General features: G+C 40.0%; 1 protein-coding gene across 8 annotated transcripts in view; it reads right to left on the bottom strand.

Moving 5' to 3' along the window:
- Positions 1–9,504, bottom strand: part of gphnb (gephyrin b) — a 125,540-nt gene extending 116,036 nt beyond the window's left edge. For all 8 annotated transcript variants that reach the window (XM_053489463.1, XM_053489462.1, XM_053489461.1 and 5 more), the window contains exon 1: positions 9,404–9,504. In XM_053489463.1, coding sequence (XP_053345438.1) covers positions 9,404–9,467 — 64 coding nt within the window. In that variant the 5' untranslated portion in view covers positions 9,468–9,504. The remainder of the gene's footprint in view (positions 1–9,403) is intronic.
- Positions 9,505–19,435: the final 9,931 nt, after the last annotated feature.

Raw genomic sequence — 19,435 nt, forward strand, 5'->3', positions numbered from 1 at the left:
AAACACACAGTGAGCCTTGCCTCTGTACAGCCTGACAGATGTGTGTGTGTGTGTGTGTGTGTGTGTAGAGAGAGAGACACACACCGGGCAGAGATTTCTAAAAGGTCAGATGATTATGGGTGCAGTGGTTTTGTGTTTGAGGAACAAATATATTCCATGCATGCCGCTGCACAACTCGGTGAGCTTTTTTTTGGTGATTAGAAACCGCATGCGCGCAACTCGGCGCGGTCAGCTGCTCATGTGCCGATGTTTGATTTTTATGACAGTAATTAATCATTTAAAGAAAATGCCTGCATGATGATCTGCCTTTAACATGTTTAAATAGTAAGGAGCATGCTGGCTGTTACGAACGAAACAATCCACTATTTTTATGGAAATTTTTTTTAGTCCCTCATCATCGTCTGTACGGCTTAATTCTGTATAGAAGGTCACGGGTGGGCCTGTAGGATATCCCAGGAGACCTAGGGAACGAGGGAGGGTACATGATGTCAATCCAACGCAGAACATACACACATACACACACTACGGGCAATTTGGGAACGCCAATTAGCCTAACCTGCATGTCTTTGGACTGTGGGAGGAAACCAGAGCACCTGGAAGAAACCCACCAACCTTGACAAAAACATGCCATTACATTAACACAATAAAATTGATTATCAATTATATACTAGTACGTACCAAGGCTTACCCACATTCATTCGGACAAAAAGACCTGTCTGATCTGATCCCACAGAAAAGACAAGCCGGCACAAAGCATCCAAAAAAATCAATGCTGCCCACGATAGAAAGGCACCAGAACACCCAGAACATAGGGCCCAGCAGGCAAAGAGCCCATGGCTGCCAACCTGGGCTGCCATACTCCACTGGTCCTGATCTATTTGGGGACACATGGGATGCTCTGGACAGACAAATCTGATTGACCATGGAACCACCCTGCAAGTCACAGCATTCAAAGAATCCACTGCCGATATCCTGGTCCCAGGCCCCACATCACACTCCCTAGAGGCCCTGCAGAGCCACTGCCTGAGGTGGCACAAAGGAAACCCCAAACTTAGGCTATATAGACCGTATATACACCATTTTTCAAAGGTCTTCTCTTCTATTCTGCTCTCTCTTCTATTCTGGTCTCCTCTTTTGCCAATGCCTGTATCCTATAAATCGCTTTATTAGAATCCTATGCATTTTGTTTACATTTCAGATGAAACCATCCAGTCTAGTTTGTACAAAAAAGTAAATCATCAAGGTTTGTGCCAATTCATGATCTGCAGCGATTCTGTATGATGTTTAAACAGTATCGTTAATAGAGAGCGTGAGGGCGGCTGACCTGAGTGCACGGAACAGTGTTAGCGAGCGTGTTTATTAACAGAGAACATAAGATGCAATGAATTGTGAGCACACAAAGCACTCAAGAGTTACATGGCCAAGCTTTGCTTTCGAGCGAGCTGCACTCTACTCACGATTCAAGTTGAATTTTGAGACTTTGGGGGCGGGAATATGACACGTTGCTTCTGCTGTGTTTGATCCCCCCTGAACCAATTTCCTCTCTTCTGAAATCTTAGACTCATTCAAAATAGTGTCGAGGGAAAGTTATTTAAAACATGAAAACATGAGAATAAAAAAAAATTATGAAACTAAGCCGATTTTTCCCCAACTAATTTAGTGAAGGGCTTTATTGAGGGATTTTGTGCTGTCTCTCAAAAATGTGGAAAAGTAGAATGTAGATTCATTATACAGTATGTAAATATTTAAAGCCTTTTTTTGTTTTAATTAAGTTTAAAAATATTAGGATATTTTATTTTGAATTTGAAGTAAATTACTGTTATAAACACTGTGTATCTCTCGGCCTAGTTCAGTACACACAACCACAGTCATGGGGAGATTAGTGACTTGACTCTTGTCTAGAAGATGTTCATCAACAGCCTCCACAAAGAGTTTAAGCCACACTAGGTGATCTTAAAAAGGGCTAGCTTTCAGAACTTGAGAGAGCATCACAAGGAGTCTGGAGTCAGTGCATCAAGAGCCACCACGAACAGACATCTTAAAGAAATTTGCTACAACTGTTACATTTTTTGTATCAAGCCACTCCTGAACCAGAGACAATATTAGAAGCATCTTAACTGGTCTAAGGAGGAAAAAGAACTAGACTGTTGCTCGTGGTCCAAAGTCCTTCCTGCACTTTCAGAAGAACCAGGTTGTCTGGTCATGATAATCTTTTACCCTTTTCTTTAAACTGGACTTTTTATGTTAACACTTAACAAGTTTGGTGTAGTTAAAACGAACCCTTGGTTCTCAGTGTGAACATTGTCAAGCAAGTAAACCACGACTGCTTCAAAAGGTCTCCTTTTTAAAGCCAAAAAGAAAAAAAAAAAGAGCAATACTAAGTACCCCCCATAATAGCTTGTAGATCCACCAGCAATAACTTAAAGTAATCTTTTCCTGTATGACTATCAGTCTCTTACATTATTGTGGAGGAATTCTGGCCCATTCTTCTTTACATCATTGCTTCAGTTCATTGAGGTCTTACATACAGTATGCAAAGCTCTCCTAACATCCCACCACAGCATATTAGTTAGGTTAAAGTCTGTGCTTCGACTAGGCCATTCAAAACCTTGTTTATTTTATTTTTCAGCCATTCTGATGTACATTTACTGGTGTGCTTTAGATCATTTTCCTGTTGCATGACCCAATTTCGACCAAGCTTCGGACAGATGGTCGCCCATTGGCCTCAAGAATTCTGTAGTATACAGAGGAGTTCATGGTTGACCTATTGATTGCGTGGTGCCCAGGTCCTGTAGCTGCAAAACAAGTCCAAATCATCACCTCTCCACCGCTGTGGTTAACAGTCAGTATAAAGTGTTTTTGCTGAAATGCTGTTTGGTTTTTCTCAAACATATAATCTGTCCATAAAACATTGTTCCAGAAGTCTTGTGGTTTGTTCATATGCAGTTTTGTGAACCTCAGTCGTGCTTCTATGGTACGTTTTAGACAGAAGAGGATTTCTGCTGGCAACACTTTCAAACCAACAATACCTGTTCGGTCTTTTTCTAATTGTGTCATTGTCATTTAACTTGCACAGTGAGGCTTCTACAGGTACAAGGTCTAAGATGTAAGGTCTTGGGTCTTTTTTTGGATTTCTGTGAGCTGACGGTCTGACCTTGGGGCGAGTTCCTGGGAAGATTGTGAACTGTCTTGAATGCTTTTCACTTCTAAATAATCTCTCTCAATATACGTACAATGTTGAAAGCCAAATTGTACAGAAATGTATAGGTTTTATAACCTTTTCGAGATTGATGTGCAGCAACAATTTCTTCTCTAGGACCACTGCAGATGTATTTCCCCCTTGGCATTGTGTTACCATGCACCTGAATGCTCCAGACCAGCAAACTGCCAAAACTTCTTCATTTATAGAGCTGCACACCTGCGGATGATCAGTTAATAAGGCCTGATGATTAGCAGCACCTGGCTGCAACTTACAGTCGTAAAGCCTGTGGAAGCAGTAAGGGGTACTTAGAATTCCCCACATGGTTTTTTTTTTTTTGGGGGGTCTTTTTTATATATACAATATATAATTTGAGGAGGACAGTTGCCTTTGGCGACTATCTGGATAATGCCGTAAAATAAAAACAAAAAAGCGCATTAGCGACTATTTTATTCACCATCTGTAGCCATCCTTGTCTTGTTTTCAACGTCTAACGTTTAGTTTTAGAAGCTCATGAGTTTTTAGCTGGTAAAGATACCATCATATATAATGCACATGCCTTCTGCTGTGTCTTTTGGTCCGATGTTAAAAATGCCAGTGCAAACGCTAACTGAAGGAGTTCTTTATATTAGCAAAACAAAACTAGTTTATTATTTTATGCTAACCAATAGAACCAAAATACAAGTGTAAAGACACCCTAAAACTGCTTTTTTTCAAACACAAGCTTACAACACATCTTACAAAAGACTTAAGGAAGATCCTCCATCTGCTTGTTTCTAATTTATGTGATGTGTATTTTGTTCACATCACACATCTGACACACACACACACACACAATTTCATGTCTTCCAGGATGACCACATCCATCCGCCAAAGACTGAGTGACACTCTCGTCGAGCCGCTGCATGCACGTCAGGCTCCGAAAACCAATTGGACTGAGAGTTGCCATGCCAACCAAAGCTCCCTTCAGTCCCAGAGAAAAGTGCGTGTCGCATCACGTGACCTTGTGGCCATTGGGGAAAACAGAAAGGGAGGAGGAGACGCAAATCCGCAGCCTTACGTGGGCTCATGGCTCCGGTGGTATGACTCGGATGGCACAGTCATGGCACAGACCACACATATCCTTGTAATCGCTATACTTACACCAGACTTGCATACACTTGAGTCTTATCAATGTGCAATTTTGTTTTTTTTTATGTGAATAATTAATTTTAGAAAGGTGTATATTGAATTATCGATGTGTACAGTTACTGTCCAAAGACCTCAGGCTGTAATGTGTACAGACACAGGGATCGATTCCACAAAATTGAAACACATCCACTCAGCATTCAAACCAACATGGCCGACTCAGAAACCATGGGCTATTTTTCGGCAATGGCGCGGTAGAGATCAGGATAGAGGACTTTTTTTGTCGACAACATGATAAGCTGAGTTTTTTTTTTTTTTTTACTTCTACAACTTCAATAGGGAACCTTAGAAAAGCTATTAAAGAAGCTAACTTGTTCTATGTAAAAAACAAAACAAAAAACTAAATCTACAACATGCCATTACAAATATATCGCTGGCAAACTGTTGTGGTAGAAGAGGAATAAAACGCTGAACTGCTAGGAAAAAAAAAAGCTTTACATCACCACATCAGTGATATAACAGGACACTTATCATATATTATTCTTTACAGAACTATTTTGCTACCAGGATGAGTATTATGCGAATTATGAGGAGCTCCCATTGATCACTTGATCACATTGATCACTGAAAGACAGCAATTGAAAGAAAAATTTAAATCGTACTATGCAAAATACTGTAGTAAACAACAAAATATATATTTCAGGCTTTACTGTATGTCAGGAGCATAAACACTGTCCAAAAGCGTCTCTGGCTTCAGCGCTGACTACCTCTGTGGCCATCTTCCAAATGGAATGAAGGGGTAACGATATTTAAGTGTCCATGATAACAATATTATGACATTGTATAACTTATTATTAGCATAAACTAGTACCTATTTGCTGGGAGCCAACAGCATGGTGCATTGGCAGCGGGAATGAACCTAATGTGCAATGTGCCAGGTGTTTATAACGGACATAGCAAACACTTCTAGTGTAGTATGTGAGACACAATCCATGCTTTAACATAAAGCAAAAAAGGGGGTATATATATATATATATATATATATATATATATATATATATATATATATATATATATATAAGAGTATATATATATATATATATATATATATATAAGAGTATATATATATATATATATATATATATATATATACTGTATATACATATATATATCATAGGCTTAACTGTATGATTGAGTTAGTACAAAAAGATTTTCGTTTCATTAATTACTGTTGTCTGCCTTTATAGATTTCTTTCAAAGCATGCTTACTTTATTGCATGTATTCGTATGTGGCTAAGACTTTTGCACTGTGTGGTAGTTAAATACACAATGCTATCGCACATGTTAATGATTTAAGTTAGAATTCGGTTACTAGGATTAATTTTAATTAAAAAACCCAGATTCCAGCATCGCAATGTGGGCTGCACTATAGAATCCCACAACAGACTTGGAAATTTGCTCTGATTATAGACGGACTAGCCAAAAAAGTCACTGTTATCAAATTCTTCGCCTGCAGCAAGCAAAAACTGGAAGGATAGTGCTGAACCGTGAGCTTTGTGGAAGAAATTGCTCAGAAAAAATAATCATAAATGGAGATCACTTTAACACTTGGTGAACTTTTATTGTGATATTGAATAGTGCTCCTGTACAAGCCCTATGGGGGCAGTGTTATGATCTCGAGTTGCATAAGTTGGTCAGGTTAAGGATGAGTAATGCTGTGAGGGAATAAAATGAAGTCAGCTGATGACCTGAATGTACTGAATGACCAGGTTCTTGCGGGCATTGCTGGCTCAGTGGTAGGTTTCTCACCCAATGCCCATACAATTCCCACCCAATGGCCATACCGTACCATAGCCACTGGCTGCAGTGCTGGTCCCAATCCTGGATAAGATGGGTCAGAAAGGGTGTGCAGAATAAAACTTGTGCCAAGTTGTGTGCGGGATGGTTCTCTGTGGCGACCAGGAAACATTCTCTTTGTGCTAGTTTAGGCTACACTATAGCATGTCGATATGATCGCTTCACCTTGTAAGCCTGCAATAATTTATATAAATTTGTACTGGTGGTGTTCCCTAGTGGATTATTAAGCTTTGCTTTAACGTACAAAACTATGTACAACTCTTATTGGAACATGTAGATAATCAGATTTCTAACATGAATTTTATGAATTTGAAAACATATTTTCGGGAAATTCAGTACAATGGTTGGGTAGTGAAATTTAATGTGGCAAGATTTGTGCGTGAACATGCACGTGCAAAAATAAATAACAAGAAAGAAAGAGAGAGAGAGAGGGAGAGAGACTAAGCAGAGATTTCTAAAAGGTCAGACGACAACGAAAGACCAATTTACTTTGTGATATCTCTCTCCTCCTTCTATTTACCCTGCCGTCTCTATTTACCTCACCCCACACTGTCTACAAATAGAGAGAGAGAGAGAGTGTGTGTAATGGTCACAGTCATTCGTCACAATGGCGAAGAGACACCCTGTGATAAATATCGGCCAGTGCCTGGATCAAATGTCAACGCCACAACACCGCACGACCAATCTGTTACAAGACAAGCATGACGCCTGTGTATGAGTATGGAGCTGGTGTCTGTGCGTGTGTAACTAATTACATACAAAGATGTCTGATATAGAAGAAGGTGAAATTTTAAGACAAGTGATCGATAAAGCATGGTATTCAGGTTATGGTAGAGATATTAGAAAATTACATTTTATATAGCTTCCTGCATAACAGGAAAAAGTCACATCACGTATCTTTATGACTAGTCAGACAGTCACTGTGCATAACTCTCCAGCACTCTTTTTCTCCCTATCAATAATTCCCTGTTCAAGTGAAGGAGGTGTAGCCTTAGTGTGTGCCACACCCTGTGTGTCTGGTTGGCTAGAAGAAATGCCACTCGTGTGCAAAAAATCAGATATGTTTTAGTAGATGAAAAAATCTTTTTAAAAATATATTCTCTGATGATGATGCAAACATTACTAAAATACAGCATTTAACTTTCCCAGGTGTCTGGTGGAAGAGGAAACACAATTTTGGTCCAGGGTTAGCAGTCAGATGAAACCGAAATCAAACACGGTCTCAGCACAATTGGTGGAAAATTGCAAACACACAGGTGGAAAGGCCCTAAACCCATTGTAAAATACGGCAGTGGATCATTTTCACGTTTGGCCTTTAAAACTAGAGGTCCAGAGACTCTTGTGATGAATGACGGCACATACAGTCTGAAATGTTTCAGGATATTTAAGCACAAAACCTGGAAGGAGATCATAACATAATCCTGGAGGTATCAACATATCCAATAACAACAAATCTAAATATTGCATTTCTAAACCTAAATAGTGCACAGTGTTTGGATTCGAACCTTGAACAGGCCAGTCTAACCAGGCAAACCACTCACTCTCTCACCATCTATACCACGTTATCCTGTACACAGGGTCATGGGGGGCCTGGAGACTTGAGGCTGCGTACACCCCACATGAATGGGGTTCCGATTCATCTCAGGGCACACACTCATACACACACACTCATGCTCATTCACACACTACAGGCAATTTGGGAACGCAAAACAGCCTAATCGGCATGTCTTTCGACTGTGGAAGGAAGCCGGAGCACCCGGGGGAAACCCACCAAGTGTGGGGAGAACATGCAAACTCCATGCACACAGGCCCGAGGGGTGGAAATCGAACCCGAACCCTGAAGGTGTAAGGTGACAGTGCTAACCACTTAGCCACCGAGCAGCCACATGCAAACCGAATATATAAAAATATAAAAATGCTTGAAATGTTTTTACACTAAGGAGGGTCCGGTCGTGTCAGCAGGACATTATAAACCTAATATATTACAACAATTGTGCTTCAGTTGTGTCTTCGTTAAGGAACGCATCTTGTGAAAATATAAAACCATATTCCAATCATTCTGCAAGCGCCTGTAGATGACGGAACTCCGCTTCCCGTTGTGATGTAGCTCGTCTTGGCGTTCTGATCGCCGGAACCCACTCGCTGTGTGTTCCAGCGCCAGGATTCCACGCACGCGCTAAGCGTTCTGCTTTAGAACAGGAGCCGGGATATTAGAGCGCCACTGCGTGTCACGGATCCTCTCCCCCACCCCCTCCGCGCTCTATAGGGGGTGGAGGTGACTGAGATGGAGAGAGAGAAAGAGAGAGAGAGAGAGAGAGAAGGAGAGGTGGGGTGGTGCTTTGGAGCGGGGTTTCCCTCATCTTCTCCATCGCTACACATCATCACCTTGACCGAAAGAGAAAAAAAAAGGAGCAAAAAATGTAAGCCGATAATATCAGGCTTGGAGAAGAGGCGAGAGGAGGTAGCCATTTTAAAGCTCTGGTGTTACAGATAGAGAGAGAGAGCGAGAGAGAGAGAGAGAGAGCATCCTCAGCCTCAGCATCAGCACCACACATCAGCAACAACACGACGGATACGGGTTTTTCCCCCCTCCTCTCTTAACGCAGGAGAGAACGCGCTGTCTCCACCATAAACCACACACACGACAAATCCTAGAGCTAAAGCAGGGACACATCGCTCATCATGCCATGTCTAGAGTATTTATCGCCATGCAGCTGAAATGCGTGAATGCGTGATGCAGGGAAACCCGCACCTGTTCCCTGAGCAGATCCCGCATTTCACTATGGTTTTCAGCTCCAAACCAAAATCCAAAGAGAGAGAGAGAGAGAGAGAGAGAGAGATCGCCTAATTCATATACACCATTTTTTCCCTTCAGAGGAAATGAACACATTGCCATAGCAATACATCAGCCTGTATCCCACACCATACACACTCCAGCCGCTTGGAGGAAGCCAGCATTATTATTATTATTATTATTATCATCATTTTAAAAATAATAATTGTTATTATAGATGGAATGAAATTGTGTCAATACAAGGAAGGCTTTAAATCACCGAGGGGCGCAACGCCGCCAGATGTGACACCGCTGGATAAACCGCTGCAGCCCCCTCCAAAAAAAAAAAAAAAAAAAATCCCAACGCATCAGACATCTCTCATTCATTAACACGGAATTAAAACAGATATATCGCGAAAAATATTATATCCGCGTATTTAAGCTACCTGTGAGGACGCCGACCCGGATCTGGTGGTCGTGGTTCGTTAAGATCATCCCGTCCGACGCCATGGTTACCAGCGCTGAGAACTCCGCGCGCAGACCCCGAGTGCCGAGCGCACCGAACTCGGAAAAGGGGCGGAGCCTGGAGCTCGGGGAAGGGAGGGGGGGATTGGAGGGAAGAGGAGGGGAGAGGTGTGTGTGTGTGTGTGTGTGTGTGTGTGGGGGGGGGGGGGGGGATGAGGGCAGGGGAGAGTAGCCGATCGAAGATTCAACGACTTGGGGCTGTAGTGAAGATTTGACAGGGAGGTGACCATTAGATGTGTGTGTGTGTGTGTGTGTGTGTGTGAGAGAGAGCTAGGGAGATCGGCTACGTTCCAACGCGCCCTCGTCCGATTTCCTCCTAGGGGAGCATTCCATTAATTTATCAGCTCAGGTGAAGTTTGTTAGAAGAGCCCTTGGAGGCTCTAGGGACTGAGTCAACATGATTGAAGACTCAAGGAGTAGTACTTACCCACAAGGCCTTGCGATATGACGCAATCACGTGTAAGCATGGGCAATAAAATATTTCCTGCTATTAAAAAAAAAAAAAAGTCCTACTGTGCTTATGATGAATTCTAGGATCTTGGCACCGTTTAACTTGGCAGCATAAATTTTCTGGCTTGATAAGTGAAAGACAAAGCATTTGTCAACTAATGACATAAGCATTGGCTTAAGAAAAAAAAAAGGACACGTGAGCTTGGTTACATTAATAGTTCTCAGTTGCATTAATAAATCTGCCATTTTATTGTTTAAAATTCAAATTATATAACAGTTGATGGCACGCTTAGTGGTTAGCTTACATCTCTTCCTTACTTTATTGGCGGCACGGTGGTTTAGTAGTGATTAGCACTGCCGCCTTGCACCTCCAGGGTCCGGGTTCGATTCCCAGAAATGTAATGCCCTGTTACGGTTTATGGCAGCACGGTGACTTAGCACTGTTGCCCTGCACCATATTTGGCTAGGAATCGAACCCGGGCCTTCCGCATAGCGGGAGACCTACCACTGAGCCACCATTTCTCATTTTGACTACATCATTACAATTCTATATTATCATAAATATCATTATCTCATTCACTAACATTTTATCGATCCACCTTTAGTTTTGATTAGGGTCTGGGTTTGATTTCTGGCCAGGTTCGATTACCGCCTCTGTGTGTGCATGGAGTTTGCATGTTCAACACATGCTTGGTGGGTTTCCTCCAGGTACTCCTGTTTTCTCCCACACTCCAAATGCATTCAGATTAGGCTACTTGGGGTTCCCAGATTGCCTGTAGTGTGTTGTAAAATGAGAATAAATACAATGGTCGTTATTGGCCTTCATGGTCCCTAGTTGGACTACAGAAGTTCCTAGATAAATGGATTGATACAACAGTAATTTCTATTAAGGTTTCTTTTCCTTCACCAGCATGGTGGCTTAGTGGTTAGCATAGTCGACTTGACCTTCCAGAGTCCGGGTTTAATTTCAATCTCGGGTCTGTGTGCATGGATTTAGTTTGCATGTTCTTCCCATGCTTGTTGGATTTCCTCTGGGTACTCCGTTTTTTTCACAGTCCAAAGACATGCAAATTAGGCCAATTGGTGTTTCCAAATTGCCCATAGTGTGTGAATGAGCATGTTAATGTGTGTATGTGTGTGTGCACTGTGATGGATTGGCACCCGTCTCTAAGCCTCTTGGGATAGGACTCAGGCGCCCCATCACCCTAATGATACTGAATGGCAACACCACTGTGACATTTAACTATATGTATCACTCCGTGTCCCAGGTGTACTACAGTTGTTATTTATAATAACTTTTTGGTTGCAGCACAGGTGAAAGTAGGTTTGTACAGTCTGCAGTACTGGGAAGAGAGCAGCTGCCTGCCAAAATGCCCATTCAAAACACGGATGCATTTTATGTGTAGAAAGAAAACTTATCTGATAGGGTTGTTATTTTAAACAACACTTTGTCTACTTAATAACTGCTTCTAAGGTTGTTTTGTATTGCCTCCATGTTTTATTTCCTCCTAAGGCCAAGCGAGAACACTAACTAGTTCTAATACAAGGCTGAATTCCAGATCCCTCTGTAACCTCTAATCAGATGTTTGTACAAGTGTTGAACAAGTGGTTGGAAAGCTAATGCGCTATAGGGAGTACATTCAACACTACTTGGTATTTATCACTGGAACCCGGAAGTTAACACAGCCATGCTGATAACCAGCTCAACAGCACTCCCTCTTGTATGATTTTGCTTAATTGCATAAAAAAATATTTACACTGATTAGCCAAAATATTTCCAAGCAAAACCTTATGCCCAGTATTATGTATTGTAGGTTCCCCCTGTGCCACCTGAGCAGCTCTAGCCCCTTTGGGGAATGACTCCACAAGATCTCTGGGCATGTGATGTGGTGTCTGGCACTGGGACATTGCCAGTGGATCCTTTGGGTGCTGTGGATTGTGGGATGGGGCCTCTGTGGTCCAGACTTGTTTGTCTGGCGCATCCCATGGGTGCTCGATTGGATTGGGATCTGGGGAGTTTGAAGGACTGTTGATGGGCTCGGCTTCTTTGCCCGCTGGCTGTGGTGCACTGGGTGTTTTTTTCCTTGGGTTGGGCAGCACTCACTTTTTTTTTCTGGGATCGGAATGGATGAGCTGGCTTTTTCTTCCTGTGATCCCTGGCATCCTGTTACCAGTTTATGATATATAATTATGATATTTAATTGATAATCAATGGTAATGTTATGGCTGAATGGTGTATATGTGTATAATAATAATAATAATGATGATGATGATGATGATGATGATAATAATAAAAGATGGCATGAGAACTTGAGGGCTGGGGGTTTGAATCTTGTCCCATTCTGTGTGTACGGAGTTTCACTTTACTTGGTGGGTTTTCTCAAAGACTTCAGTTTGCTGCTACAATCCAACGACGTGCTGACTGTGTCTATACAGAGTGTACCCCACCTTTTTTCCATACGTCTCTGGGACAGACTCCAGACCCCTGCGACCCTACACCAGATAAACACTATAGACAATTAAAAGATGGCCATACAGATAATAATAATAATAATAATAATAATAATAATAATAATAACAACAACTACAACACAACTGAATAGTTTTGATCAGATTAAAGTAAAAATTAACAAACTAACCCATGTGTAAGCAATGTTGTAAAAAAGAGTGTGACAATATTTCTCCAAAATGATGAGAGAGACTGAAACGCCTACAAAAAATATTTATTGTTGTAAAATATTGTTTTCCAGCATTTTGGAAAAACAAATGAACACATTGAAATCTCTGGCCATGAAAAATAAAAAAATAAAATTTAATGTTGTAATTAATAATGTAATTTATTACAATCCAAGATTTTAGATAGAATCAGCCAAGGTCAGCCAAGCTGTGGGTGGTAGATGGAGCAATGGAAATTTCAGAAAGGCAACCATATACATTTCATATATGCCTACATGATTTTTGCTTTTTAAAGCAATATCAAACTAATAACAGGTTATTTGAAGCCAGAATGATGTGGGACATAGAAATCTCACCCAAGATCGTGGAGGAGTTACAGTATTTACTCCAAAGGCTTGCCCTGGCAATCCATTGTATTTGGGAAGCAGCCCCTAACTCTCTATCTACAGTAATTGCACTACACAAGGTATACAATAAAGACTTGTACACTCTATGCACTATAGATTTTAACAGTGAGCTATTCAGGGATTCAGCTCCCTAAACTCATAAATACATTGCAAATGTTTTGAATTGTTACCTTCTATACCGTATGAAGTCAGGAATTCCACTGAGATTTATTGTAGCTCGTCACACTATATGAGTATAAAAGTCTACATCATAAATGAAATAACTGAATCTAACTGTATGCCGTGCACCATACCCTATATTCGAACCCATAAGCAGTGTCTAGGGAGGAATCATTTCGGATTCAGCTCTTAATTCCCTTTAAATGCACTAAATAGTGAATACACTGACAGCTTATAGAAGTACATGTGAAAAAAAAGGGCAAAGGAATTTAATTAAGCAATCAGTAAACAGTTAACAAGCAAATAAGACTGCAGCAACATACAGTACAACACAAGTTAATGCTAACACTCAGTGTTAATGGACTCTTTCTGTGGGTCAACAGTAAACATTTGTTGAGTTATTTTCAGCAAATAAAATGGGGCTTTAATCAAGACATTGACTAATTTGGACCTAATAAAGTATTTAATCATTTAGTTTCTGCACTTTTAATTGTATCTAGTCTTTCGAGCTGTTTTCTCCCATTTTTTTTGGCTACATCATTGTTGTTGTTAATCTTTCGGCTGCTCCCATCAAGAGGTCGCCACAGTTGACAATTTGATCCGCACTTGGCACAAGTTTTATGCCAGATGCCCTTCCTGACGCAACCCTCCCATTTTTTTATTCGGGCTTAGGACCGCCACTGCCTCCAGTGACTGGGGTTTGGAAATTGGCTGGGATTGTCCCGAGACCTACCACTGAACCAGCAATGCCCATTTTGACTACATCATTACAATTCTATTTTATCATAGATATCATCTCATTCACTAACATTTTATCAGTCCACCTTTAGCTTTGATTAGGGTGCACATTTGCAGTGGCATTGCTTCTCTAACTTTCTGCTACATCAAAATATAAATTCCACAAGGGGTTAATTTTTGTCTGACATCTTTTATTAATGATTAATGTCTCTAACCACTCAAGTCTTCTCCATCTTTTCCAGCACATCCCAAAGACTTTCAGTAGAGTGAAGGTCAGAACCTGGCAACCAATTCATGTGGGAATGTGATTCCTCATGCTCCCAGAGCCACACATGTACAATTTGACCCTAATACTATGTCTTTCTACTGTAACTGGAGTTTGAAATATTTTTTTTTTTACTCTAAAATTTGTTTCATTTATGAAATTGCACCTTTACCAGAATAAAGAATTTAGATACTTTTGCCAAGTCTGGTATTTGACCAGGCCAAAACACCAGATTAAAAGAACTTTCTTTCCTGCCAAAATCCAAGAGCAATGTCTTGCATAAAAATTCTTTAAAGTATTTCTGTAAATGTTTTTTTTTAAAACATTGGGGCAATGATCAATTTTGATGAAAGCAAATCTTAAAATTTTAAGGCACCGGTGACGTCAACCAGTTTCCTTAAACAGTCGGGGATGGAATGCACAGTCTTCTGAAGGAAGACAACCTTCCAGGATGTTGGCTGGGACAACACAGACCTCATTAATGGCCTCCAAGAAGTCCAGATCTCGCACCATGTGATTTTCTCCTGTGGTGCTACTCAGTGGAGGAGTTCTACAGGACAAAGCCTTGCACACTGGTGGACTTGGAGGCAGTAGGCTATGTGTCCATGTACAATTTGTTTCAATAAATTTGCATTAGAAATATGGACTTTATTACAGAAATGTAATGCCTTGGTTCGATTACCGCCTCTGTGTGCATGGAGTTTGCATGTTCTCCTCTGTGATTAGTGGGTTTACTCTGGGTGCTCCAGTTTCCTCCCACAGTCCAAAGACATGCAGATTAGGCTAATTGGCGTTCCCAAATTGCCCGTAGTGTGTGACTGTGTACCCTGGGATGGATTGGCATGCTGTCCAGGGTGTACCCGCCTTGTTCTCCTTGTAAGTTCCTAGGATAGGCTCCAAACCCCACTGTGATCCTGTATACAGGATTAAGCGGTAAAGACGATGAGTGAGTGAGTAGTTATGTTTTACCCACCCTGTATACCTTCCTTAATACCATGAAATCCCCTCTTCCGTCCTTTACAACATCCTCCCAAAATCTTTCTCCCACTCTTCAGAGGACATCTCTTTGGATAATCCATGTACACACACAAAAAGAAACACCTTGACTCATCTGTCCATAAAACATACTTCCATAATCTACTAAACCTGCTTTTTTGTTCCTTATGATTTTTTTTTTGTTGTCAAAAACCAGACGTCTAGTAGTCGTTTCTCCAGGATCTGTCCTGCTGCCAAATGTCTTGAAACTGTTTCCCAGATTTCAAAGTCTTTTCTTGCTGTCTCTCAAAACCATGAATTGCAGCTGTCATTCATCCTTCAGGTAGCCTTGGGCATTCTGGGTCATTTCAACCTGGCAGTATCTTCCACAAAATCTCTTCTTTTTTCCCCCCAAAAAAACCTTCTGTTTCAAGAACTCTAACCTATTCCCTTGACAGCTGATAAAACTTCTGCCGCCTTAACAAAAACTTACCATATAATTCCTACTCCTTCACACACGTGCACACAAGAAATGAGAAAACAATATATAAAAGTATTTTAAAAAACCCTTATTACATTGTAAGTGTCCCCCTTGTCTAACACATCAGATTTCACTTGTTACCCAGAAATCTTGATAAGCTGAATCAAGCGTTTCAGATATGGAAGATACTTAAAAAATGAAGTGCCGTGGATCTCCAAAAGGAGGATTAATGGTGATTTCACATATGTGAGTATGTGAAATATATTATGTTTATTTTTTTTTTATCTAGAATTTTAGGAGTACAGTTTTAGACTTAAACCTCCCAGTGTTTCCCCCCTCTGTTTCCTTTAAATCCCCTTCAGTCTGAAAACAAACCTGGTTGCAAATGAGCCAGAAGTATGAATTTCACTCTCATGTGGACTAAAACAGATAGATATTTTACACATTTCTTTAAAAAAAATAAAAGAAGATCCGTTACAAAACAATGCACTTGAGCAACTGATAATAGACAGACTTTCACAGAAGCTGTGTTAGGTGTATTGACACGAAATGGTTCCTTTTTTTCACCAAAGAGTGTAGGCTCGAGTGCTCGACTTATGGTAGTATGTCATTAAAAAAAACAACTTGGCTGTAACTTCCTGCTGTACTACTAGTCTGACCGTTTCATCATCCACACCCGTATACAGGGTCGTGGTAGGCCTCGAGCGTATCCCAGGAGACTTAGGGCACGAAACGGGGTACACCCTGGACAGGATGCCAATCCTGTACTACTAGTAGTGTGTAAAATATTCTAGAATTTTCACTCCTTCACTCGCTTTCAGTAACCAAGGTTGCTGTGGATCTGGAGCATATCACAAGTAACAATTGGTGCAAGACATGGAAATTCACATGGGACCCCAGTCCACATGCATTTACACGCACTGCATTTTGTAGTGTTGTATTAAATCGCTAAATAATAAAAGCAAAGGTTGTAAGTGCATAAGTCTTTGTGCGTTAGTCTTAGTCTTCACCTGCATTGCCTTCTCTTTGAATTGACACCGGAAGTCACAAACGATTCCATCTATGTTCAGTTAAAACGTTACATCATGTCAATACACTGTACAGTATATGCACCTGTACATTCACAGTGTCATAAATGTAACCTTTTTAGGAATATAGAGCTGGAACATGATTGGTATCATTTACTTTTAAACTAATTTAGTAGGACACACATTCTGCATTATTATTAGTACTATTATTATTATTACTATTATTATTATTACTATTATTATTATTATTATCATTAGCCAGTCCAAGGTGCCCTCACGATCATAATGTAAGCACTCGTGGCCCGACCTGTTTAAATTCAACCACATCCCAAGGCAAAAGCCATGTTTCTATTTATAGCAGAACTCCACGCTTCTGTAGCATATAATTTCCTCTTGTTTATTCTCATGAAATAAAAGACACAGACAACTGGCCTCCTCCTGATCCTGCTTTGTACAGGAGGCAAGGGGCTAAATCCTGAAAGACTCCTTACTGCCCATATAAGTGCAGTACATAGGGTCTAAAATAATGGTTTTTAGCACAGTGTATGTCCAATACACAGAACCACTTGGGATTCAGGCTGTGAGCATGCTGCAATCCTCACCGCTTTTTCATTCCAGTCACACACAGGCATTCAGGCTGAATCTATGACTTTAGAAAAGGGATTGCCACAAATTGTAGTGTGAGTGCGTGTGAATAGTAAGTGAGAGGAAGCTTGTCTACTTGTAGTCAAATATCATTTTAAATCATGTTATGCAATGCTTAGTTTGTTCCTTCAACTTGGGCTGGTTTTTATGCGTTTGAAATACTGTCTCTTTAATGATATTAATACTGTATAATGATTATAAATAAAATGCACTGCATTATTTTATAATTGTAATATCAGCACTATACATGCACTGTATAGAATGCGGAGCTCCGTATTCTGAATGTACAATTTACATTTATTTTGTTGATGGATGATTTTATTCATATTTGGTCAGAATCATTTCCAAGAACAGAATCTTCTTCAAAGGAAAAAAAAGTGTGAAAAAAAAAAAACTGGAAAAAAAAAGTACTCGGATAGTCGTCAAACACACAGATCTTCTGGTCATCGATTGGGAACCTGATCACTGAGATAGCGCACCTTCTACAATGCATTCATGTGGGTATATAATTGCAATTGCAAAAACTTAAATCATTACATCTATAGAGCCTGGCAGCTAAAAGCTCATGGGTTTACATGTGCAGTGTGTGTGGTAAATAGATACATTCAATTATTTGTCACATTTGTCATATCTTACAGCACAGTGAAATTATTATCCCAGTTAGGAAGCTGAGGTCAGAACACAGGGTCAGTCAGGATACAGATGGAGCAGATAGGGTTAAGGCCTTGCTCAAGGGCTTAACAGTGGCAACTTTGTGATGCTGGGGCTTGAACCCCCGACCTTCTGATCAGTAATCCAGTAACCCACAGCTTCAACTGATTGAGACACCACTGCCCTTATTCATAATGTAAATAGATAGGTACATGATAAAAAAAAGAAGCATCCAGCATTCAACAAAATAATTAATCTTATTGCAGTCTACAAGCTTGTAGTATTTGGCATAATAGTTGCTATAAGCCCATATTTCTCTAAAACCATTTCGATGTCCATTTCGGAAATTTTAAAATTAATTTTTTTTACGAAACACTATTACCTATTTTTTAAGCACAAGCATTTTTCCTTCATTCTTGTATACTGTCTTTTTTCACACAGTGATAAAAGAATCTCAAAATTAAAATAAAAGCAATAAAAAATAGCTGAGAAAAGATACCAAGGCTAAGAAAACGCTTGTGTGATGTCAGTCCTACACTGCTAGGCCCACTCGTTACTTTTAAAAGGTGGAAACAGTATGACGTGTTGGGGTTAAAAACAAATAACATTGAAATAATGGAAAATTTTAATATTTGTTGTTAAGTCTGGTTAAAGCACATACGCATATATACCAGCAAAATGTAGGTATTAATGTAAATGCAATAAAATGCGATTAATTTATTAATCAAATATTTAATGCAAATGTAATGATGGACAGGATTTCAATCCTTACAGAACGTCCACTTAGACAAGCCATTTTTATGGGAGAAAAAAAAGGTTTGTTTTTGTAAAACCCTTTAACTAAAAATCGTTGATGATAGCCATGGGAATATAAATGCCACCAGATTTTGACAATGAGCCTTATAAGACGTTCTGTAAGGATTGAAATGGTGCATCCTGCAGTAAGTTAATTCTAGCTCCAACCTATTTCCCCCCAAAAATAGAAATAAATTCCAGTTACTTTACAAATATGTTGAACACAGAATATAGTCCTAGTGGAATATATACCGTAGGTATAGGTGACAATTTTCTATATGTGTGCAACAGAGGAGGACCGCAGAGTGAATAGTGATGTGGACAAATAAAACACTGCTGCTGTTGGCTATTAGACTGAGAAAGATGAGTGTGGTTAAGCTGAGTGTCAGAAAACTCTGAGATGAGAGAGAAAAGAAAAGTGAAGGAGAATATTGAAAAAAAAAGAGACATCGCTGTTAGTTGTAGTTTTAAAAATAAATTGTACTTGTTCAGTAGTTTTAACGGGGAGTAATTTGAATTCTTACCTGAGCACAGACACGTTCTTTAGCGATGCTCAGCTCGGTTTTTACACCACATTTTTCTGTGGATGAATGTAAAACATTATATGAAACGCATCAACAACATCTGGATTTATTATTGTTTTTAAAAATAATAATAGGTGTAATGTAAAACAAAAAAAATAT

The sequence above is a fragment of the Clarias gariepinus genome, chromosome 27, assembly GCF_024256425.1.
Source record: "Clarias gariepinus isolate MV-2021 ecotype Netherlands chromosome 27, CGAR_prim_01v2, whole genome shotgun sequence".
NCBI lineage: Eukaryota > Metazoa > Chordata > Actinopteri > Siluriformes > Clariidae > Clarias > Clarias gariepinus.